The 20,402-nt window shown below is 67.1% G+C and overlaps 2 protein-coding genes across 12 annotated transcripts in view; both read left to right on the forward strand.

The window, feature by feature from the left end:
* EXD3 (exonuclease 3'-5' domain containing 3) overlaps positions 1–13,439 on the forward strand; it is a 76,477-nt gene extending 63,038 nt beyond the window's left edge. For all 11 annotated transcript variants that reach the window (XM_067742503.1, XM_067742510.1, XM_067742504.1 and 8 more), the window contains 3 exons: positions 10,933–11,026; positions 12,712–12,750; positions 13,050–13,439. In XM_067742503.1, the coding sequence (XP_067598604.1) occupies positions 10,933–11,026; positions 12,712–12,750; positions 13,050–13,363 (447 nt within the window). In that variant the 3' untranslated portion in view covers positions 13,364–13,439. The remainder of the gene's footprint in view (positions 1–10,932; positions 11,027–12,711; positions 12,751–13,049) is intronic.
* A 4,997-nt stretch (positions 13,440–18,436) lies between these two features.
* On the forward strand, positions 18,437–19,649 carry NRARP (NOTCH regulated ankyrin repeat protein). Its single transcript, XM_067742541.1, has one exon. The coding sequence runs from the start codon at positions 18,751–18,753 to the stop codon at positions 19,093–19,095; it is 345 nt and encodes a 114-aa protein (XP_067598642.1). The 5' UTR covers positions 18,437–18,750; the 3' UTR covers positions 19,096–19,649.
* The last annotated feature ends 753 nt before the right edge of the window (positions 19,650–20,402 follow it).

The following is a 20,402-nucleotide window of genomic DNA, read 5'->3' on the forward strand; positions in this document are numbered from 1 at the left end:
CTGCACTGAGAGGCCACGGCCAGGGCCAGGGTGGCTCCTAAGCCCATCTGGACATCAAAGGGCACTGGCCGCCGGCCAGCAGGGAGCAGCACGCTTAGGACTGACCCAGAGAGCGCCTCCGTGCTGTGCTCAGCCGGCAGGGTCCTGTCCTGCGCCCCCGAGGGCCCGAGCACCCTGGACGCTGGCTCAGAGCCTCTGCTGCCCCTGCCCAGGCCAGAGCTGGTCGCCTCCCTGGAGAGCTCCCGCCGCCAGGCTGAGTTTCCATTTTCTTTTCCTTCCTTCTGCTATTTTGGTGCTGTTCCCAGAGGGAAAACCCACTTGACACACGAAGCGTTCCCAGAGCCTGCCCGGCCACTCTCGGGGCTGCTCGTCGGGGTGCGAGGCCAGGGCAAGTGAGGCTGGAGGGACTGTGTGCCCGGCCACGTGGGGGAGGCCCCTGTCACAGGGAGGTGGCCCGCCCGCCCACCCCGGGGCCCAGTGGGCTAGGGGCAGTGGGTCTCTCGTAGAGGGCAGGGTCCTGGCCCACGGAGTTGGCGACTTGGGCCTGGGACTGTCCATCGGGAACGTCCGCCAAGAGGACATTCCCAGTGCTGTCCACCATGGGAAAGGATCTTATCAAAGAAATTTGAGTTTAAAAAAACCCTAAGCAGGAGCCCAGGCGTGGCCGGGCATAACGTCTATTTTTCTGTTCCTCCGGCCCCCTCTGCTGTGGTGCGGATTGGGCCGTGGCCCCAGTGACGTCAGCCCTTAGAAGTGGGCCCCAGGAGGGGAGAGGCCACTGCAGGATGACAGTCACCCCACCTCAGGGAGCTCTCAGCAGAGCCAGCTCAGGGGTCTCCAGGAAGGGGAGGGTGATGGGCGGGGAGCCTGCAGTTACGGGAGGCTGGGCCTCGGGGACAGGCTCACAGACCCCCCCCCCCGGGAGACCCCAGGTCTGGGCAGGGGCCCTGAGAGGGTGGAGGAGGCCGCCCAGGCTGATCTCTGGCACGGGAACGGGTGTGGGCAGAGGGCTCTCGGGGCCTGGGCATGCGAGGGGAACCTCGGGCCAGTGGCCCCCCAGCGCACACACCCACAACTTGGGGGCCTGCAGTGGTGGGGGCCCCGGAGCCCTCCCAGACCCAGGGGCCGGCCGGGGCGCCCATGCCCAGCCTGTCCCCGAGCACGGAGACCCTCCCTATACCCTGAGGGCCAACTGCAGATGCAGGAACAGACAGGAAGAGGCGCAGCGGCCACTGACCCCGCCCCTCCCCGGCCTTTGTGCTACGTGGCCCCCAGCCCCGTTCCCACACTCGGTGCCCCCAGGGTCACACAGGCACAGAGGCTGCAGAAGGAGCGGCCCCTACCCTGCACAGGCAGAGACCCCGGGCGGCTGGCTCCTGTCACAGGCCTCGGGGGTGGCGGGAGCTACCAGACAGGTTTCATCAGGGGTTGGGGCCCAGCACGCCCCAAGACTCAGGATGCCAGCCGGGTGTTGGCCCCGTCGGCAAGCTCAGCGTAGCCCCCCGGAGGTGACAGCAGGGTGGGCCCAGCTGATGGCCCCAGGAGGCCCTCCCCCAAGCCTGCAGGGCCTTCCTCTCGGTCCCGCCCCTCCCCTCTGGGTCTCGTCCAGAGCCCAGCCTTGGTTCCCACCAGATGGCTCTTGGGGGAACTGAGGACCTGGATCGCACGGCCCTGGGGACCCCTGCTCCCGGTGGCCTACTTCTTTAGGAAGGATCCTGGGCTGGCGTGAACTGAGGACCTGGATCGCACGGACGCAGGGCTGCCTGGTCACCAGCCGTCTGGTAGTCTGCCACCATGCCTGCCCCACGTGGGACTCTCATCCCCCCGCAGGGCTACCAGGGGCCCCCATGCGGTCCGAGATGTGTGCTGAGGCCCTGGGAACAGCCTGGGCCAGGGAACCTGCTGGTCAGCGCCCGGGGAGGTCGGGTGTGCGAGTCCCCAGCCCAGCTCCCGCCAGGCGCCCATCCAGGCACCCAGCTCCTTGCTCCTTTTGTGTCTGTCTGCGGGGAAGGTGCCCCGGGGCCCGGCGGTCAGGGCCACTCCCCTCTGGACCCTGGTCCTCACTGTGTGCTTCTAAGAGGTGCTCCCATGTGCAGTCTGGGCCCCCCCCCAGGATGTACCTCCTGGATGTTGACGGATGTTCACTTTTTAAAAGGGCCGAGATGCTTCAAGTCAGAACGCAGAGGACGCAGACTCGCCTGACAGAGGACAGGCGTGTAGCCCAGACAGGTCACAGTGCAGGGTGGGACGGCGGGCACACTGGTGCACAGACACACAGGATGGAGGGACGAGTCCACAGCCACGGCCAAGACGCTGGCCCCAAGACAGGCTGGTGTGACATGGCCTCAGGGGGAGCTAGTGCAGGCCAGAGAGGACAGGCCTCTTGGATCTGGAAGGAGGGGCAGAGACCACGTGGGCACCCTCGGCTCTGTGCTCTCAGGCCCAAGGTCAGTAAGACACCTTGGGCCGCAAGAGGACACCCAAAACACAAAGTCTGGGGTCTCCCATCCTGCTGCTCTGTGCCCTCCTGGCCCACATCAGTGCCACTCTCTGAGCCCCAGCCACGGAGCCAGCAGGAGCCACTGGCCAGAGGTGTCAGTCCAGCTCTAAACCACCGCTCAGTGGGCTCGAAAGAAAGGGGAGGGAGGGCGGGGCGCAGATGACCTGCCTTCTGAGCGAGGGGCAGGCGATGCCAGCCAGGCCCGTGGGGTGGGTGGGGGAGGGCACCCATCTCAGTCCGAGGGTCCTGTGGCCGGGGCTGGGGCTGGCGGAAGGGCAGAAGGCGCACCCTCCCCCAGATGTCTGACATCACAGCCCACGAGCTAAATCACATGAAATGCGGACTTCAGGGTCCGTAGATAAGGTTTTGTTGGCAGCAGCCCCGCCTGTGTGTTCGTTCACACACTGCCCACAGCTGCTTTCGCAGAAACCAAGCAGCCCTTCCAGGAAAGCCCCTGCCCCCCACCCCGCTGCTGGGGTCGGTGGCAGGGATGACCGGGCCCAGGGGCCAGGCTGGCATCCAGCAGGGAAGGTGGTCTCTTCTTCCTTTTGAGTACTGCCAGCTCCAAAGACAGGGGGCCTGGCCCAGGATAGCGGGCTTAGCTTCTGCAGACCCTCTGTCCCCTGAGCCCCGGATGCAGCAGGCAAGACAGGCTCACCAGCCTTGGGGTCAGGGGCCAGAGGCAGCCAGCCCCTCAGGGCTGCAGATGGAGGAGGCCCCAGGGAGCTGTGGATTGGGTCTGGGGAGGGTCCTCAGGGTGACAGAGTAGGGCCTGCCAGGCAGTGACTACTCCATCTGTGTCCGAACAGAGCAGGGGCCTTTGGGTCGATGGGCAGTGCAGTGGGTGCCCTGTGGGTGGGCAAGCAGCAGGAGCAGGCATGTGTCACCCCCACTCCCACCCGGCCACCTGCCCCTCCCCATCCGCACGGGTCAGACCGGCTGGGGTGTGGGGGCACCCCCTTCCCAGCCCCTCCCAGGCAGCCCCACTCTCCGCCCACCCGCCACCCTGAGCGGGGCCACTGTGGGTGGAGCTTTGCTGAGAGCCCATCATCGGGTACACCTGGGACCAGCACAGACCCTGAAGGTCTCCACAGGGATACGGGGTCTCCACAGGGGAGCAGCGTGGCAGGTGGATACCTGGGCAGGTGGGGGTCTAGGTGTGCCCCCAGTCAGCCAGGGGTAGGGCAGGGCCTCGGGAGAAGGAACGGTGCTCTCCTCCTTGGAGCTGGGGGAGTGGCGGGGGAGAGTGCAGTGCGGGGGGGCCCCCGGGAAGTGGGGGGCTGAGCTGGGTAGGGACTGCTTCTTCCTCCCCCCATCTCGTCAGACGCACTGCACCAGGCGCAGGTGGCAGTAGAAGAGGGGGCCCTCTCTTGCTTGGCCTGACTCAGTGGCCCTGGAAGGTGCAGGAAGGGGGAAGGGCCGGGGGACGCCTGCCCTTGGGCTCAGCCCCACGCCCACCCCTCCACACTGCCAGCGCCCTGACTCGTTCCAGCCTGCTGTCCACACCGGTCCCTCCTGACCGCACTGGACCCCACATCACACCCCAGCTCCTGCAGCACCTGAGCACCCACTCTCTCCATCAGGCCTGCCAAGCCCCAGTTTATATGTCACCTCCTCCAGGAAGCTCTCCAGGCCCCCAGCCCAATCCTGGGAATACCACCACCCTTTGGAGCCCCCCTCTCCTTGGGCTGAGAGCACGGGGGCAGGACTGTCCCCTGGCCCCCTGTGCAGGCCTGATGTGAGTGGGTGACAGACTCCAGGCTGCAGGGCTGCCACCTGCTGTCTGAGGGCCCAGCTCCACTTGTCGGTGGGAGGAGGACAACCAGGGCTGCCCCCAACCCGTACCGCATCGGCCCCTCCCCGACTTCCCCAGCCTGCCACCCCTCTCTCCGCCGGCTGGCGCCCGCCCCCTCCCACACGGCCCTGGGCAGCCGAGGTCCTCCGCCCCCGCCCCCGCCGGCGCGGGAAGGCTGGCGGGCGGGCGGCCGTTTGCTTTTGAATCTGGGCCGGGCGCCCTGAGTGGCCCTTTCAAAGGCCGGCGGGGGCGGGGGCCGTTCCCAGGCGCGCCCCGCCCTCCGCGCCGCCCCTCCTCCCGCTTTCCCACGCGCCCGCCGCCGGCGGTTCTCACGGCCCGCGCCCCTCCCCCGTCTGGGAACGGCTCGCGCCTGCCGCGCTGGGGGTGCCCAGGAGCCCCGGGAAGGGGGCGCCTCCCGGGCTCATCGGGGACGGTGGAGGGGTATGGCCACCTTGGGGGGGGGGGCTTCGGGACCACTGGGAGGGGGCTGTGTGCCGCCTGGGGGTGTGCTCGAGGGAGGGGTGCTATGTGCTCGCAGTGGGGTGCTCAGGGGCCACAGGGGAGGTGTACGTGCCGCCTAGGAGGGTGCTGGGGCTGTGGCGGTGTGGACGGTGGGGGGAGGGGGAAAACCAGCTAGTGGGGATAACTGGGGGCCACGGAGTGGGGGTGTGTGCTGCCCAGCGTCTTGCCAGGGATGGGCGTCAAGGGGGATGTGCTGCCTAGGGGGAGGTGCTGAGGGGCCAAAGGGGATGGGGAGCCACCCCAGGGCCTGGGTCCAGAGGGCATCCTCTGGCCCAGATTCTGTTTGATGTAACCCAGGGCACGTGGCTACCCACCCACCCTCACCTCACAGAGAGAGCTAGGGGGTCCTGGCCATGCCTGCCTGGGGACAGTGTGCACTGCTCCTCGTTGGGGTCTCCCTGCCGTGGGAGCACGTCCGGGGCCTCCCGTGCAGCTCTCTCACTTTCTCTGTTCCTTCTATGAGCCTGGGAGAGCTGGGTGCCGGACTTGGGAAATGCAAGGACAGACCCTGATAAGCGCGAACTTCAGAGCAGAATCCCATGTTTCATCTGAAATTCACATAGTGGTCCGCGTTCTCCCTGGCCCCCCTGGAGGGGGGCTGTGACTGTCTTGTGTCAGAGTCCAGGATGCGACGAGAAGGGGGGGACTTGGCCACCTGTCCAGGCCCAGTGGCTCACACCCCTCTGTCTGCCTCAGTGGACACTGGCCCGACCCATCCAAGTGAGCTGGACGTGGGGTCTCATTCTGACTGGCTTTAGATGGCCTAAGCTGGGCTGTCAGTCCGGCTGTCGCCATGCAGCGGGGTCTGCACGTCCAGGTCCTAAGTGGGCCCTGGGCCGGGGCTGGCACAGTTGGAAGGAGAAGGGGGTGAAGGCTTGAGAGGACCAAGGTACACAGGGCGGGGGTGACCAATTCCCGGGCCATAGGCCTGCCGGCCCCAGAGAGCCTGAGGGAGGGGCTCAGACCCTCCCGTGTGTCCCTAACCGGGGTGGCCCTAACCGGGCAGTGCCCCTCAGTCAGGCCTTGTGTCGTCCAGACTGTGTCCTGGACACCATGCTTATCTTTCTGCCCGGGGCACGTGGCTTTCCTCCCATTGTCCCAGATGCCACTGTCCCCTCCCCATCTGCTGGGAAAGGCGGACTCTCCCGGTCAGGACTCCTCCCACCCCAGGAACACACCTCCGGACCTCCACCCCCACCCCCGTGCGGGGCACTGCAGGCTGCTGGGCGAGCACTCAAAGGCACATCCACTCACGCAGGCCCCTTGTCCTCACGTGACATGCCGGGTCACACAGGCTCCGTGTTCACATGCCTGACTCACGCCCACACGTGGACACACTCAGCTGCTCCAAAGCTGGTGCCCTTGCACCCCGAGGACCTGGGTGCTTCTGAGACACACGCCTGCGGAGTGCCAGTGCACACGCGTGTGCCCAGACCTGGCGCTGTCAGGGTCTGTCACAGACCGCAGGCCCCGGCACCCGTGGCCCCTGACCCCCCAGGGTGCCGACAGCGCCAGAGGCCCATCCCCCGCTCTGTCTGCGGAGACATTGTCCCGGCCCCACAAAGGGGATGGACCGTGGCCTGGTGGGGGAGGGGCCGGGCCTGTGGGAACTGACCTTCCTGGGCCTGGGGGCAGGGCGGGCACACAGCGGGGCCCCTGCAGGGCTGCCATCCTAGGTCTCCAGCAGTGGGGATAGAGGGCCGCAAGCCTGCTTCACAGGTCAGAAAAGCACTGGCTGGGATTTTAAACCTTCCCAGGCAGGCCCCATCTCAACCACACACCTCCCCGGGGGCCTGGGGCCTGGTCCTGCTGCCCCAGCTTGTGCCCCTGGCTGGCAGGTGGGGGGTTGAACCCTGCAAGTGCCTGGGGTCTCGGCTGTGGCGGGAGGGGCCCCAGTTCTCCCAGACCCCGACCCAGTGCCAGGGCCAGCAGGGCCCTCCTGGGCCAGGCCAGCTTGTCTTGAAGGGGGCTCGGGGGGCAGCTGACCCAGGACCCCTCGAAGTGCTGCCGGACAGCGTGGGAGAGTGAGGTGCGGAGCAGACCCAGGGCGGCGCCTAAGTGCCTGTCCACGAGGTGTCAGGCCCGCCCCCAGGCCGGGGGTCTTTCATGCCAGCCCTTTGCCCCTGGCCCTGCACCATTTGTTGGGGTCAGCTCTGGGGGGTCATGGTGCACAAGGCAGCCCTGGGAGGCCTCTGGACCCACCGCTCTCAGGACCTCAGGCAAGGTGGGGCAGGGGGTGGCGCTTGGCAGGGACCAAATGGGCCATAGGGCCCTGGGAACTGACACTGGTGCCCTGCAGCCCCTCTGGCACGAGTAGGAGACACTTGCCGAGTGTAGGTGGGTACGGGGAGGTGCCAGAGACCCCGCCACCCCACGCTGGCTTTTCTCGCCCAGTGCCCGCGCGGGGATGCTGTTTATTTTCTTCTGCTCTTCTGTGCTTTGCTGTAAATTTGCTGTAAGTGAGCGAGAAATGGGCCCCTACTCTAGAGCGTGTCACAGCTCCTCAGCCCAAGCCCCCTTCCGCCCTGCCCGTGGGGCCTCCTGGGGCCTGGGTACCAGACTGACCGTACCTCACATCCCACTGGGTGGTGGGCCTGGCCTGCCAGGGAGCATGGTCAGGCCGGCTGCTGGCTGGGCGGGGAGCCTTGCCCAGGTCCTGCTCAGAACTGGGTCCCTCCACTAGGCTCCCAGCCTGGAAAGGCCACTTCCTGCCGCCCTGTCCCCTAGGGACCGCTGGTCCTCTCTCACGCCCTGTGCCCTGGCAGCCCCTGGTGAGGCCCATCTCCCACCGCGCCCCCCTCAGCACCCCACTCGGGGAGGCCCGGGGCTGATGGGGCTTCAAGGGTGTTTATAAGCAGTTCGCACGGCGCTGCTCTCAGCCCTGGCAGGGGCTGGTGGGCTCTGGGCAGGAGTGTGTGCGAGGCCCCTCCCACCGCACTCTGTGGCCCAGTCCGGCCTGCCAGTGACAGCCCTCTCCCCACTCCCGGCACCGGTGCACCAGCCGTCCACTACCTGGTGGCACAGCAGACACCACGGACCACGGCAAGTGTGCGTCCACGGCTGGTGGGAGCAGACGTGCCTGGGGACACACAGTTCAGGACAGACCCCGTGACCTCGTCCCTGCTCAGCTCTGGCTGCGCTGGTGGCAGTCACTCCCCGGGGAGAGTGATGGGTGGGGGTGGGATTCCTGGGCTCAGAGCTGAGAGCTGGCCTGCTCATGGGCATGGCTCCCAGCACCTGGGAACCGACCCCTCAGCCCTCCAGCTTCCCCCTCCCCAAGTCCCAGTCTTAGAGGAACGGAGGGCGCCAGCTCGCACACCCGCCAAGCCCAGCGAAGGACTGGGGGCGCCTCCCAGGAAAGTGGCCTTTCCTGCCCTCCTTGGGCCTGGGGGGAGGGAAAAGGCCGTAGAGGGCGGACCACCAGACCTGGCCTGCCTGGCTTTGGGTCCCGGACCACCACCAGTTCCCTGGGCCAGTCCCGGCTGGCAGCCCACCCCGGAGAGGCAGCCTCATGCCCTGGGGTTGGGCGTCACGGTGGACGTTGGCCCCAAGCACCCTCGGAAGCTGTGGCAAGCAGGCATGCAGGTGGACCCCTGGGACAGGGGAGCCAGGAACCTTCCCAGCCCCTCCTGCCCGACTCACCTGGCCCCTCCCACCCAGCCAGGCTCTGGGGGTGGAGGCCCACCCTGCCCCCAGGCTCCCAGGCTGGATGGGGGCAAGGAGACGGGGCGGGACCAACAAGACCACACTGTCCACCCGTCCAGGGCGCCCATGGCCCCCCACTGGCGTCTGCCCAGACCTGCTGGCAGCCGAGGCTGGGGTCTGCACACGCCCTGCAGGAAGTGGACCTGGCTCAGACACCACCTGCACGCACCCCCTTGTCTGGGGGCTGGCAGGGTAAGGACCCTGCCAGGTCAGCCAAAGTGTGACCGTGAGCAAGCTACTCAGCCCCTCGGAGGCCCCTTCTCCACAACGGGAGGTCAGGGGCTCCGTCCCCCTTTGCGTGGGGAGGGTGATGGCTGTGCGCTCAGCGCCGAGCCCCACAAGGGTAGGGCCGCGGCCACCCACAGCAGGTGGTGAGGCAAGCGTTGCTGGGCCGTGAGGTGGACAGGATATGGACAGGGAAGCCCTGGGTGCCAGGCCCTCCTACAGATGGGGACCACAGGACTGGGGGTGGGCAGGTGGCCCAGAACCGGCTTTTCCAGCCGGGAGTGGGGGTGGGGGCCAGGGTGGCAGCAAGACCCGACAGTGGGCAGCGGCCGTGGGAAAACTAGCACCGGTGCTTCCCGAGGGCGGGGCCGGCCCTCACGGACAACAGCACCGGCGTTTGTCTGCGCAGTGACTCAGCGTGAGCTGGCGGCCCCGCCCAGGCACACACAGCACCAGGCCTGGGAAGGCTGGCGGACCCCTTGCGGAGGACCCCACCCCACCCTCCTCCCGCTAGCCGTCCCTCCCACACCTGCTGGTGCTGTCCCCTCGGGTGGCCTGGACAGGGAGAGCCTGGGCCTCTGTGGCAGGCAGCCCAGGGCAGCGGCCGGAGGCTAGACGGCCCGCCTCTTCTCAGCTTCTTCCCCAGCTGGGCCTGGAGTGACCACGGGCCTGACCTGCAGCCTGGGCTCTGCCCTCACTCCTGCCCCAAGAGCCCCTGGACCTGCAACCAGGAGGGCAAAGCCCACAGCGGTCTCCCTGTGCTGGAGGCCAGCCCAGAGTCTGGCCGCGGTCGGTGGGGGGAGGCCCCCAGAGAGGCCCAGGGGAGGGTCCTGCGTGAGGATCAGCCCCGCCCCCCCCAGCCCCCCAGCAGAGGCGGCCCCGCCCTCTGGCGCCTGCCCACCCCCCGCCACCCCGGGCTGTGATGCTGGAGGCCAAGCAGTGAGGCCACAGGTAAAGCAGGCTCCGTGATGAAAGGCCGTGGGAAGAGGGTGGGGGGGTGGCAGGGCAGGAGCCCTCTCCCCGCCCCAAGCCCGTGGCTCCAGGAGCCCGTGGCCACCGCCTACTACCCACCCCAGGCGCTCTGTCGTCCAGGGCACTGACAGGGCTCACCAGGTGAGGAGGGGGCCCGGAGCCGTCGCTTGAGCACCCATCGCGGCCCCTCCTCCCCGTGGACAGGCTCACCCCCCCTCCCGTGACAGGATACCTGCATGTACCCGCCTGGGAGCTGGGTTTCAGCGGGCACCCGGGCCCCCCACCCCATCTTCTTGCCTCGCTCTGGGAATCCTATGTCCAGACCTGACACCCCGCCAGGCAGCGGTTGTCATGGAGCAGCCCCAGGGTGGCCACATTGCGAGGGCAGGATGGGCCCCACAAGCCCCACCCCACCCTCGGGGACAGTAAGGTCGGTGCGGCTGAGCCCGCTACGTGTCCTCGACCCGGACTCTGCGTGGAAGCGAAAATGGCTTTGCTCCTCTGCCCCTCACACACTCGGTGCCCAGGAGCCGCCAGACCATGCCAGCCCCTGGCACAGGGCAGGCAGCAGGAGTCATCAAGAAGCGTGGACGGGCTTCCTTGGTGGCGCAGTGATTGAGAGTCCGCCTGCCGATGCAGGGGGACACGGGTTTGTGCCCCGGTCCGGGAGGATCCCACATGCTGCGGAGCGGCTGGGCCCGTGAGCCATGGCCGCTGAGCCTGCGCGTCCAGAGCCTGTGCTCCGCGACAGGAGAGGCCACAACAGTGAAAGGCCTGCATACCACAAAAAAAAAAAAAAAAAGGCATGGACACTGACATGGCCCCAGCATGCCCCAAAATGGGCTGAGGGGTCAGAGCAACTCTAGGGCCGCCCACCCTGACCCTTTGATGCTGGGCCTGCGTCCCCCACCAATGTTGAACCATCCCAGGGGGCCCAGGTTTGGCTCTGGATTTAGGGAGGACAGCTGGGTGACGGCAGAGGCCTCTAGCATCTTAGGACTTAGAAGAGCCTGCCCAGGGCCCACTTGGAGCCCACGTAGTCAGGGAGGGCTCCCAGGAGGTGGTGCGTCCCATGGTCTTGCAAGAAGAGGAAGGGAGGTGTCGTGCGTCTCTGTGAAACCCCCTGGGCAGACCCAGAGCTGCAAGGAACACAGGGCTGGGGCTGGAGGGACGGAGAGCATCTCCACAGACTCAGCACCTCCTCCGTCCCTAGGCTTGCAACTGTCACCAGTACCTGAAGGTCTCCAAGGATGTAATGAAGCAGCTTGTGTGGCTCAGCGGCCACCCAGAAGGCCCTAGCGGTACAGGTGAGTGTGCCTCGCTCAGGAGAGGGCTCCGTGGAGTCTGTGGGCAGTGGCCCAGCTGCTGCATGCTCCCAGGGCTAACCTCCGGGGACGGCCAGGGAGGTGCCGGTGCCAGGGTGGGGGTGTGGGGGTGGACAGTGCCCAGGGCTGGGACGAGGGCCACGGCCTCTGCTCCCCTCTGTGTGGTGTGCAGGCCACTGGTCCAGGAGACCGGGAAGCTCCAGCACTCAGGGCCCCCAGAATAGTGTCCCCCACTTTCTCTGCCGTGGGCCCTGCTCAGTCACCCTGCCCCACACGTGGAGCGCACCTGCACACGGACGCATATGTGTATCTTGCACATGAAGACACACACGCTCACTGGCACATGCGCTCTCACACGTGTGCCCGTGCACACTCGGTCACGTGCGCACAGATGAACGCACGCGGGCAGAGCGCACACGTTCACCTGCGTACACCTGCATCGCTGGCCTTGCCCAGTAGCGGTCTGAACGCAGGTGAGCCTGGGTGCACAGGAAGGAGGGCGAGCCCCGCTGTCCGCCCCCACCAGGGCAGGTCCTATTCAGGGGCCCGGCCTCAGTTTCCTTCCGTGGAGGGCGGGATGGGGTGGCTACAGAGGGCATCTTGGGGCAGCCGAAGGGGTGAGCTTGAGACCGGGGTGCCTCCGGGCCCCTCTGCACAGCTGGTGTTCCTCCAGCTGTTCTCACTGTCCTTCCCGCCTCCCTCGGAGATTTGGGGCCACCCACGTAGTGGTTGAGCTGTCACGACGGCCTGTGTCCGGCCCTGTGCAGCTCTCAGCTCTCCACAACATGGCCAGGACGTGCTGGAGGCTGGGGGGAGGGGCAGGGCACAAGCAGCGCCCCCCACAGGGCCCCCCCCGGCTCCAGCCCCGCCGAGCCCCCGACATCCCACCCAGAGGCTCACACTTGTCCTGGGCAGCACCCTCACGAGCTGGCAGGTAAGGGCTGGGGCCAGACAGGCTGTGGCGGAGCAGGGAGGCCAGACGGAGGTCATGACCTCGCTGGGCTCCACGGGGGCGACAGGGCTGGTGTGGGCGCCTCGTCCATTCAGATCTGGCTGCAGTTAATCTGGAACCATCTGCAAAGAAATGTTTGCCAAGCAAATTACGAGGGTCAACGGGCCTGGGGGACGCTTCTCCCACCTGCTGGCCAGGGCTCCTCGGCCGTCGCCGCCTCCATCCCGCACTGGCCCCTGGCTGCTGCCGGCCTGGCCGTCACACCGTGCCCTCGGTGCGGGTGGGGCCCTCCCGCAGGGTCAGGAGGAGGCCGCCTCCCAGGGTCTCTCCCACACCCTGAGCTCCAGCGGTCCCTTGGGCCCCTGCCCGCCCACCGACCTGGTGCTGGCTGGTTGCGAAACTCCCTCCTTGGCAGTGGGCTTATCTGCTCATCGCCACCGACGGGCCGCCCCCACCCCCCTGCCCGCCGGTTCTCAGGCCCCCAAGTTCCCTAATCGGCCGATCTTACGCCCAGAACATGGTTCCCAGGGACCTCTGAGCCCCAAGAACCTCCCAAGGTGTGAGTTCCCATGGGCTGGCGCCAAAGCTTCTTGGTCCCCTGCCCTTTGCCCTCTCTGCTGGGGGTGGGGGAAAGGCTGGGCACTTCAAGGTGCCCTGTGGGCGCTGGGGCTGCCAGTCTATCCTTAGAACAGACCCTGACATCCTTGATTGACAGGTGACGAGGCCGCCCAAATCGAGGATGAACGGGAGACAGGTGAGCCCTGGGAGCACCCACCAAGGACACAAGGGGCCCCGGCATCTGGACCCCCCCCAGGATGGGGCAGAGGGGACCACTCTGAGGGGCTGGTCCCTGTGCCCTGGGGGGTTGGGGGGCAGTGTCAGGGAGGGCTGGGAAGAGAGAGGGGTCAGTCACCTGTGATCCAGAGGTCCCTGGGTAGGGGAGGCAGGGTGGGGGGGTGGCTAGGGAAATGGAAGGAGGGGCCCCTGGAGAGAGTGGGGTGGGGGCCGCATGCCTAAGGGCGGGGGCTCAGGGTGGCTGCTCCGCCTGTCCAGGCTCAACCCCAGAGGAGGCCCCTGGGGGCTGCACCTACGAGCCCTCTTGCCGCTGGCTGGAGGAGGAGGACCTGCAGAGCCGCGTGCCGGCCACACTGGGCGACGGCACCCGACTGCAGCTGTCGGGGGTCCCGGCAGGCGTGCTGCGGAGGCCGGGGCTGCGGCATTTCTACTGCTGCACGGGCTGCGGCAAAGTCTTCTGGGAGGGCTCCCACCTGGGCCGAGTCGCCGAGAACTTCCGAGAGGTTCTGGAAGGTGTCCCTGGCTCCCGCGAGCCGAGCAGAGCCCCCAGCCCAGCCAGCAGCCCCTCCTGAGGACTGGGCCCACGGCCCTGTGGCCTGCCTCACCCCTGGGGGCCCAGGCAGCCGGCAATAAAGTGGAAAAGCTGCACGGGTGGTGGCCGTGGACTCCCGCTGCTGGGTACCGTCTCACCCCATAGCCCCGAGCGCGCTCAGTCCCTCGCAGCCGTCCCGGGAAGACGGCGCTTTCCTCGCGGGCAGGAGGCTTGGACCCTGAGCCAAGAACTGCCCGGCGCTCAGCAAGGAGGCATTCGGGAGGCATGCCTGCAGGAGGAAACGGCCTGGGCAGAGGCGCGAGGGCCGCACCGGGGGGGGGGCTCCCCAAGTCTGCTGGCGCTCAGCGGGGCTGGAGGGGTGCAGGACGGGTGGCTGGGCCCCATGTGCTGCGTGGTCCACCCACCTTGCTGTGGCGGTACGTGCTGGCCCCTGCACCACTCACTCCCCGCAGTGGGCCCGGGGCCCAGCCGGGCTGCCCTCGAGACCCTCCTGGCGCTTCAGACTCCAGTGAGCGCGGATGGGGGTCCTTCCTAGGCAACAGGCCCCGGCTGGGCCATGTTCCTACAGGGCCTCTTTCCTTCACGCAGGCTCAGGGCTGGGTGGCCTCCTCGCGTGAGCGAGACCAGCAGTCAGCACCGTGTTGGAGGGCCCCGAGCACATGTGCGTTTGAGCCTCCATCCTCCCAACGGCAGGAAGTAGCTGCTGCTGCCCCCACTCCCAAGGGAAACTAAGGCTCAGAGCCAGTGCCAACACCCAGAGGGCCCACAGGGCCGGGCGGTGGAGCCGGGTCGGGGCTCCTGCGAGCAGAGGGCCTGGGCACAGACCCGTCTTGCCCTCGCCTGCCTCCTCCTGGCTCACCCCCAGGAATGCACACCCACCCCGGCTCACATCCCTTTCCTGTCCTTCCTGCCCCAGGGCGGAAACCAGCTCAGATTTGCTGAGGAGCCAGGCGGAAGCCTCCGAGTGGCGGGGCCTGGGGGCGGGGGAGGGTGCCGCCTCTCCCCAGGGCGGGGCACACCTGCAGGCCCGCGGGGCACGGACGGTGCCATGCCGTCCCAGGCACTCACCCAGGGGCCTGCTGGGCCAGGGCGTCGCCCCACAGATGGAGAGAGGAAGGCCATCCCAGGGACGTGGGCTGCGTGCGAGGGCCAGCTCTGCCACCGAGCCAAAGGGGTGGGCAGGGGTGCCAGGGTGAGTGGGCGCCCACCAGGGCGGGGACCCTCTGCGCTGGGGTGCTGCTTCCAAGAGCAGGACCTCCAGCCGCACGTCCTGTCCTGGGACGGCAGCCCCGTCCACACTCCTTCCCCCCGTAGGGTTAAGAGGAAGCAGCCGGGGGTGCCGGCCCCGCTCCCCAGCCCAGCTGCATCCTGGAGACTCTTCTGTGACCCGAGGCCCTGGTGTCGCAGCCGGCCCTGGACAGACAGAGGCCGGAGCCAGGGAGAGGCCAGGACCACAGGCTCAGGGGGACGAGGCCCGTGTCCTTCCAGGCCCGCCAGGCAGGTCCGGCCCCAGCTCCGCTCTGCCCTTCCCCCTGCGCAGCCCTCTAGGGAGAGGAGAGGACAGCTGACTGGGACCTGGTCCTCACGCCACGCCCGCCCCATCCAGCTGGGCTTCCCGCCTCCCCACCCCTCTGCTGCCCAGACTGGCTGCGTCTGTCCGGGGACCCTCCGGGCTCACTCGCTCCCTGCCAGCCCATCCTAGGCCCCAGCCCCCACCCTGGTCCTGGCCCATCGGGAAGTGCCTTCCGTGCCCCGTGACCGCTTCAGGCCCCTTTCTGGGCTAGGGGTCAGACGCCAGGCCGACAGGGTGGGCTGTGGCCCCGGTGCCAGGCCTGCCGCTGCAGCGATTGTCTGCTGCAGTTCCTGCCCCGGGCGTCCTTCCTCCGCTCAGGCCGCCGCTGGCCCGGGGCTGAGTGTTTGTTATTTGATCTCTATCCTCTCGGCCCTTCTACCAGGTGTCTGGGCTGCTGGGAAGAAACACTCTCCTCTTTCCCACGCTCCCCGACACATTTTAATGAATTAGCTGGAAGCCCCGCCCCCACTGCCCGCCTGCCCGCTCACCCTCCCACCCCTGCCGAGCGCTTTAAGGTGGCCACGGGCCTTGGCCCAGCTCTGGCCATCGCCCCTTCCACACTGTCCTCTCCCGGCCGCCCCTCCCAGACCTTCCCAGCCTTGGGGAAGGTCCCCAGAAGGAGGACCCCAGAAGGGATCTCCAGAAGGAGGTGCGAGCCCTCTCCAGCCCTGGACTCCATCCCACCATGGCCTTCCAGGGTGTCGCCCCTGGGCCAGCTCCCAGGAGGACAGGGGTCCAGGCTTGCAGTCAGGGTTGGGTCTGTCCCCCCAGATCCAGGTTGAGGGCTTCTCCCTCAGAGCCAGTGAGCCCCCTGCCTGTTTGTGGAAGTGACCACACCACCAAGGAATGCCACGCACATGGGAGGGGCTTCTCTGAGCCCCAGGACTGGGTCTGCAGGGATGAGCCTCCTCCCCCCGCAAGGCATTTGGAACAAACATCCTCCTTTTGGACATGTCCTTCAGCAAACATGGGCAAGTGCTTCCTGGAGCCCGTGCCCCACATGTCCCTCTCCCTGTCCTGTCCTTGAACAGGGCAGCTCCTGGCACATGGGGCGTGGACCCGAGCGACCCCAAGAAAAATTACCCTCAGCCGCGGTGGAGCAGAAGCCACGGGCCTTCCATCGGCTCCCCGTGGACAGGTGGACAGGGTGGCCATCACCCCAGCCCCACAAACGAGCAGCACGTTGAGGGGGAGGCCCAGGTGGTAGCCGGAGCTACACCTGTCTGACCCATGCTGCGAAGCAAGGGTGGGGCGGGCAGCGACCTCAGGCTACGCTCCTGTGGCCACTCCAGCCGCACCGTCCCTGCCAGGGGCACCGAGCTGACGATTTCATGGCTCGAGGTGGCGGCCGCGCGTTCCCACACTGAGCTCACAGGGGCCCTTTGTCTGACGCCCGCCAGGGGTGTCAATGGGACTTTTCTCCCAGGCTCTGCTCCCGGACCCAGCGGGGTCTCCAGATGCTCTTCTCCAGGCCAGGGGGCCTCAGCCCACCTGGGCTGGGGCTTCTCTGTGAACCTACCACCTTCTGGGGACGGCCCTGGGCACAGCCAGGCCCTGGCGGATACACAAAAACCACAGATGTGACTGGAAGGAGGTCCTGCCCTAGACATGTCCTCAGAGATCCCTCCCCTCCATGCTTTTCCAGGGAGCGGCAGGCAGGGGCGGGTTGCCCAACAGGTCATGGCCTTGCACAGGGTCACACCTCCCCACTCCAAGGGTCCCTGCCCAGAGGTGAACGTGGGTCTGGGTGCACAGAGCCCAGGACAGCCTCAGCTGGGCCTCCCTCCGAGCCATGCCTTGACTCTGGTGCTGGGGAGGTGGTCAGTTCAGCAGCCACTAATCCAGGCCCCCTTACTGCGCCCATGGACACGTCCCCACAGGATGAGTGGGGCAAAGGAGGGGCTCCCAATAGGGGCACCCACGGCCAGGCCACGCACAGCCCCGGGCTTACCCACCTGCATAGTGGAGAGCTCCTGGGGGTAGTGGGGTGGTTAGGTCTGAACAGAGCAGCTGGACCACCAGCCTCAGGAAGAGAAGAGCTAAGCAAGGGGCTCTGGCGGCCCTCCCCGGCCACTGGAAGGACCCCGAGGGAGTCAGCCAGGGTCAGGCCTGAGGTCTTGCCCAGTGTTTCCTTCGGTTTGGCTGCAACTCCTCCCAGGTCACGGAGCAAGGTGAGGGCTCACCCTGAGTCTCGAGGCCTGGGGGGCATGGGGCAGACACCCACCGAGCTCATCCCCAAACAAGGCCTAACAGGGTGGTCTTCCCTGCCGAGGCCCTGAGCTGCCTCCCCGGGAATTCCCAGCAGCCTCTGAAACAATCCCAGTCCCTGCCGCAGGCCTACTGCTCCGAGATTCATTCCTCCTTAATTTCCAACGACCACGGCAGAGCTCTGGACTGCTCAATCCTATCGAGGAAATGGGGCTGCAGTGTTCGAGTGTCAATAAAAGATGCGTTTACTGTTTGGAAATGAGTCATTTCAGAGTTCTCTTTCAGAGCAGCATTGGCACCTTCCCTGGGGCTGCTCACCTGGCCAGGCCTTACCGGGCCCGTTCGTGCTGATGGGGGTGGCCCAGGAGAGCGCGGCAGGCCCCCACTGAGGAGCCCCACTGCCAAACCGCCCCCAGCCCTGGGCCTCCGCACCTACAGACCTGCTGCTTCTCCGGGCAGGGCGGAAGCCTCAGGGCCTGGCCCCTCGTGCCCCTCAAGTTAGGGAGCAAACTCGGGGTGACCCGGGCCGCCAGGGGAGCCGTCCTCGAGCGGGAGGGCCCCGCGTGGCAGAGGTCACACGCCCGAGCTCTTCATGGGGGTGTCAGCCTCGTGGAAATGCGTCCCGCGGGCCGGGCTTGGCGGGTCTCGTCACCGCGAGCGCCCGGGGTGCTGGGAACGCTGAGGGTCCGTGGCCAGCGCTCCAGGAGAGCAGAGTGAGACCCGGGATCTCCACCCAGGCCCCCCGAGTCTGAAATGCCCGCGAAGACCCACCCAGGGGAGGTCGCCCTCGGGTCCCCTCGGGGTCGCGCTCGGCCCTGGGCCGGGCCTGATCTGTCCTCACAGGGAGCTTGGAATTCCCCGGGTGGCCGGAGGGAGAGTGGGCGGGACGACGGTAGAGACGCGGACTCCCCCCCCAACACACACACACACACACACACACACACACACACACACACACACACACACACACACACACACACACACACACACACACACACACACACACACACACACACACACACACACACACACACACACACACACACACACACACACACACACACGCGGCCACCTGGCTCCCGGCCCCGTGCGGCCGGCGACCAGCGCCCCCTGCCGCGCTGCACAACCCCCCCGACACGCCCCCGACACGCCCCGCCCCGGCACCGCCCCCACGCGGGCGCCGCCCAATCGGCGGGCCGCCGGCGCGCGCGTCACGGGCGCCCTATTGTTATGCAAATATAAAGGAGGTAAAAGTCGCCCAGGCGCGGCGGGCGGGTGGGCGAGTGCAGCGGCGCGTGGGGAGGCGCGTGGGGGCTGCGTGGGAGCCGCAGCCGGAGCGAGCAAGGACCGGGAGCGCGCGGCGCCGCCGCCCCGGCCCGGCCGGCCCCGCGAGCGCAGCGCCCGCCCCGGTCGCCCGCCCGCCGGGCGCGGCTGGATGTGGCGGGGGTCCCGCGGCGGCGGCCCCTGGCCCCCATTGCCCGGAGCGCCTAGCGGCGGCGTGCGGGGCCCAGGGGCGCCGCGCCCTCCATGCGCCGCGGCGCGCCCCGAGGCAGCCGGGGGCCCGCGCCGAAGCCGCCGCCCGCGCTGAGCCCCGGCCCGGCCTGCGGCCAGCGCCCGGCGGCAGCATGAGCCAGGCCGAGCTGTCCACCTGCTCGGCGCCGCAGACGCAGCGCATCTTCCAGGAGGCCGTGCGCAAGGGCAACACGCAGGAACTGCAGTCGCTGCTGCAGAACATGACCAACTGCGAGTTCAACGTGAACTCGTTCGGGCCCGAGGGCCAGACGGCGCTGCACCAGTCGGTCATCGACGGCAACCTGGAGCTCGTGAAGCTGCTGGTCAAGTTCGGCGCCGACATCCGCCTGGCCAACCGCGACGGCTGGAGCGCGCTGCACATCGCCGCGTTCGGCGGCCACCAGGACATCGTGCTCTATCTCATCACCAAGGCCAAGTACGCGGGCAGCGGCCGGTGATGCCGGCCCGGACCCCGACCCGCGCGCGGACCCCGCGCGTGTCCTCCCTGCTGTACCTTCCCTCCAACTACCTCGGTGTGCGCCCGGCCCTCGGCGCCCGCGGCCACCACAAGTCCGGCGCGCAAGTCGGTGCCCACGGGAGCCGCGCCCGCCCACCCGCGGCCCGGGGTCGGCGCCCCCCCGCGGCCGCCGGGGACCGGCCGGAGCGCTTCCCACGGCCCCGCCCGCCGCCGCGCGGGTGGGGGCAGGGCGCGGGCTCCAGCCCCTTTGAAATTTGAGTCTCGCTACCAGCAAGTTCGGAATCCCGAGACACCGGATCCTCCGCTCAAAATGTTCTCCTGAAGGTGGAAGGACCCGTGGCCGACGCGCGACGGAGACGACGCTCTGCTCTTCCCGGGCTTCTAAACTATTTATCACGTGTGTGCATATTTGTGGGTTTTGTTTGTGCGCCTGAGTTTTCTGTTTGGAAAATATTTCGCGTGGTCAATGTGGTTATGGGGGGGAAGATGCATTTTTTTTTTTCTAGTCTTAAAACTAAAAACTTGAGTCTGTCATTTCTTGGTTGCACTGAAATACCGCCCAGCCTGCTGGTTTCCCCGTGCTGCTCCGTCTCCCTCCGGCTTCTCTCCCTCACCTCTCTCCCCTCCTCCCCGCCCTCCCTTTCCTCCTCTCTCTCACACTCACACACACAATTCCGCGTGAGTTTTGGAAGCCCCCGGCCTCCCTCCGCCTTGTCCGGTGAGAGGCCACCATCCCCCAAGCCTGCCGGTTTGCAAAGCTTCCGCGGGAGCCTGGGTGCTCGGGTGTGGCGGTGATGGGGGGGTGGGGGTGGGGGGTCAAGCCTTTTCTAGTGAGTTCTATTATAGTTAACAGTCGATTGCACACTTTTTTTAAAAAAGTAAATGGATTTGCCACGATTAAATGTCATAACATTTATGACAGAATATAAAATATTAACATATTTTAAGCCAAGTTTTAGGTGTATTTTTTGAATCTTGGTTATAGACCCAATTTTAAAGGGCGTTGTATCCAGCGTTGTGAGGGCAACTGTACCCATATTTATATTTTTATAAAATGCCTATAAGACTGTGAATCTCTTGTGCTAATTGCTGAGTGAGCTGAAGGGCCGCTTTGCCCCTCTTCAGCCTCCCGGAGCTTCAAGGACCCGATTCGAATCCGAAAATCCTGCCACGGGGGAGGGGCCGCCGGGAGGGGCCGCGCGACGACCTAGGACGAAGGCGGTGCTTCTGCGTCACTTTCTGTCCCGAAAGGCGCCCTTCCTGGTTTCAGAGGTTCCAATTTTCTAT

This window comes from Pseudorca crassidens, chromosome 7 (assembly GCF_039906515.1).
Source record: "Pseudorca crassidens isolate mPseCra1 chromosome 7, mPseCra1.hap1, whole genome shotgun sequence".
In the NCBI taxonomy this organism is placed as follows: domain Eukaryota; kingdom Metazoa; phylum Chordata; class Mammalia; order Artiodactyla; family Delphinidae; genus Pseudorca; species Pseudorca crassidens.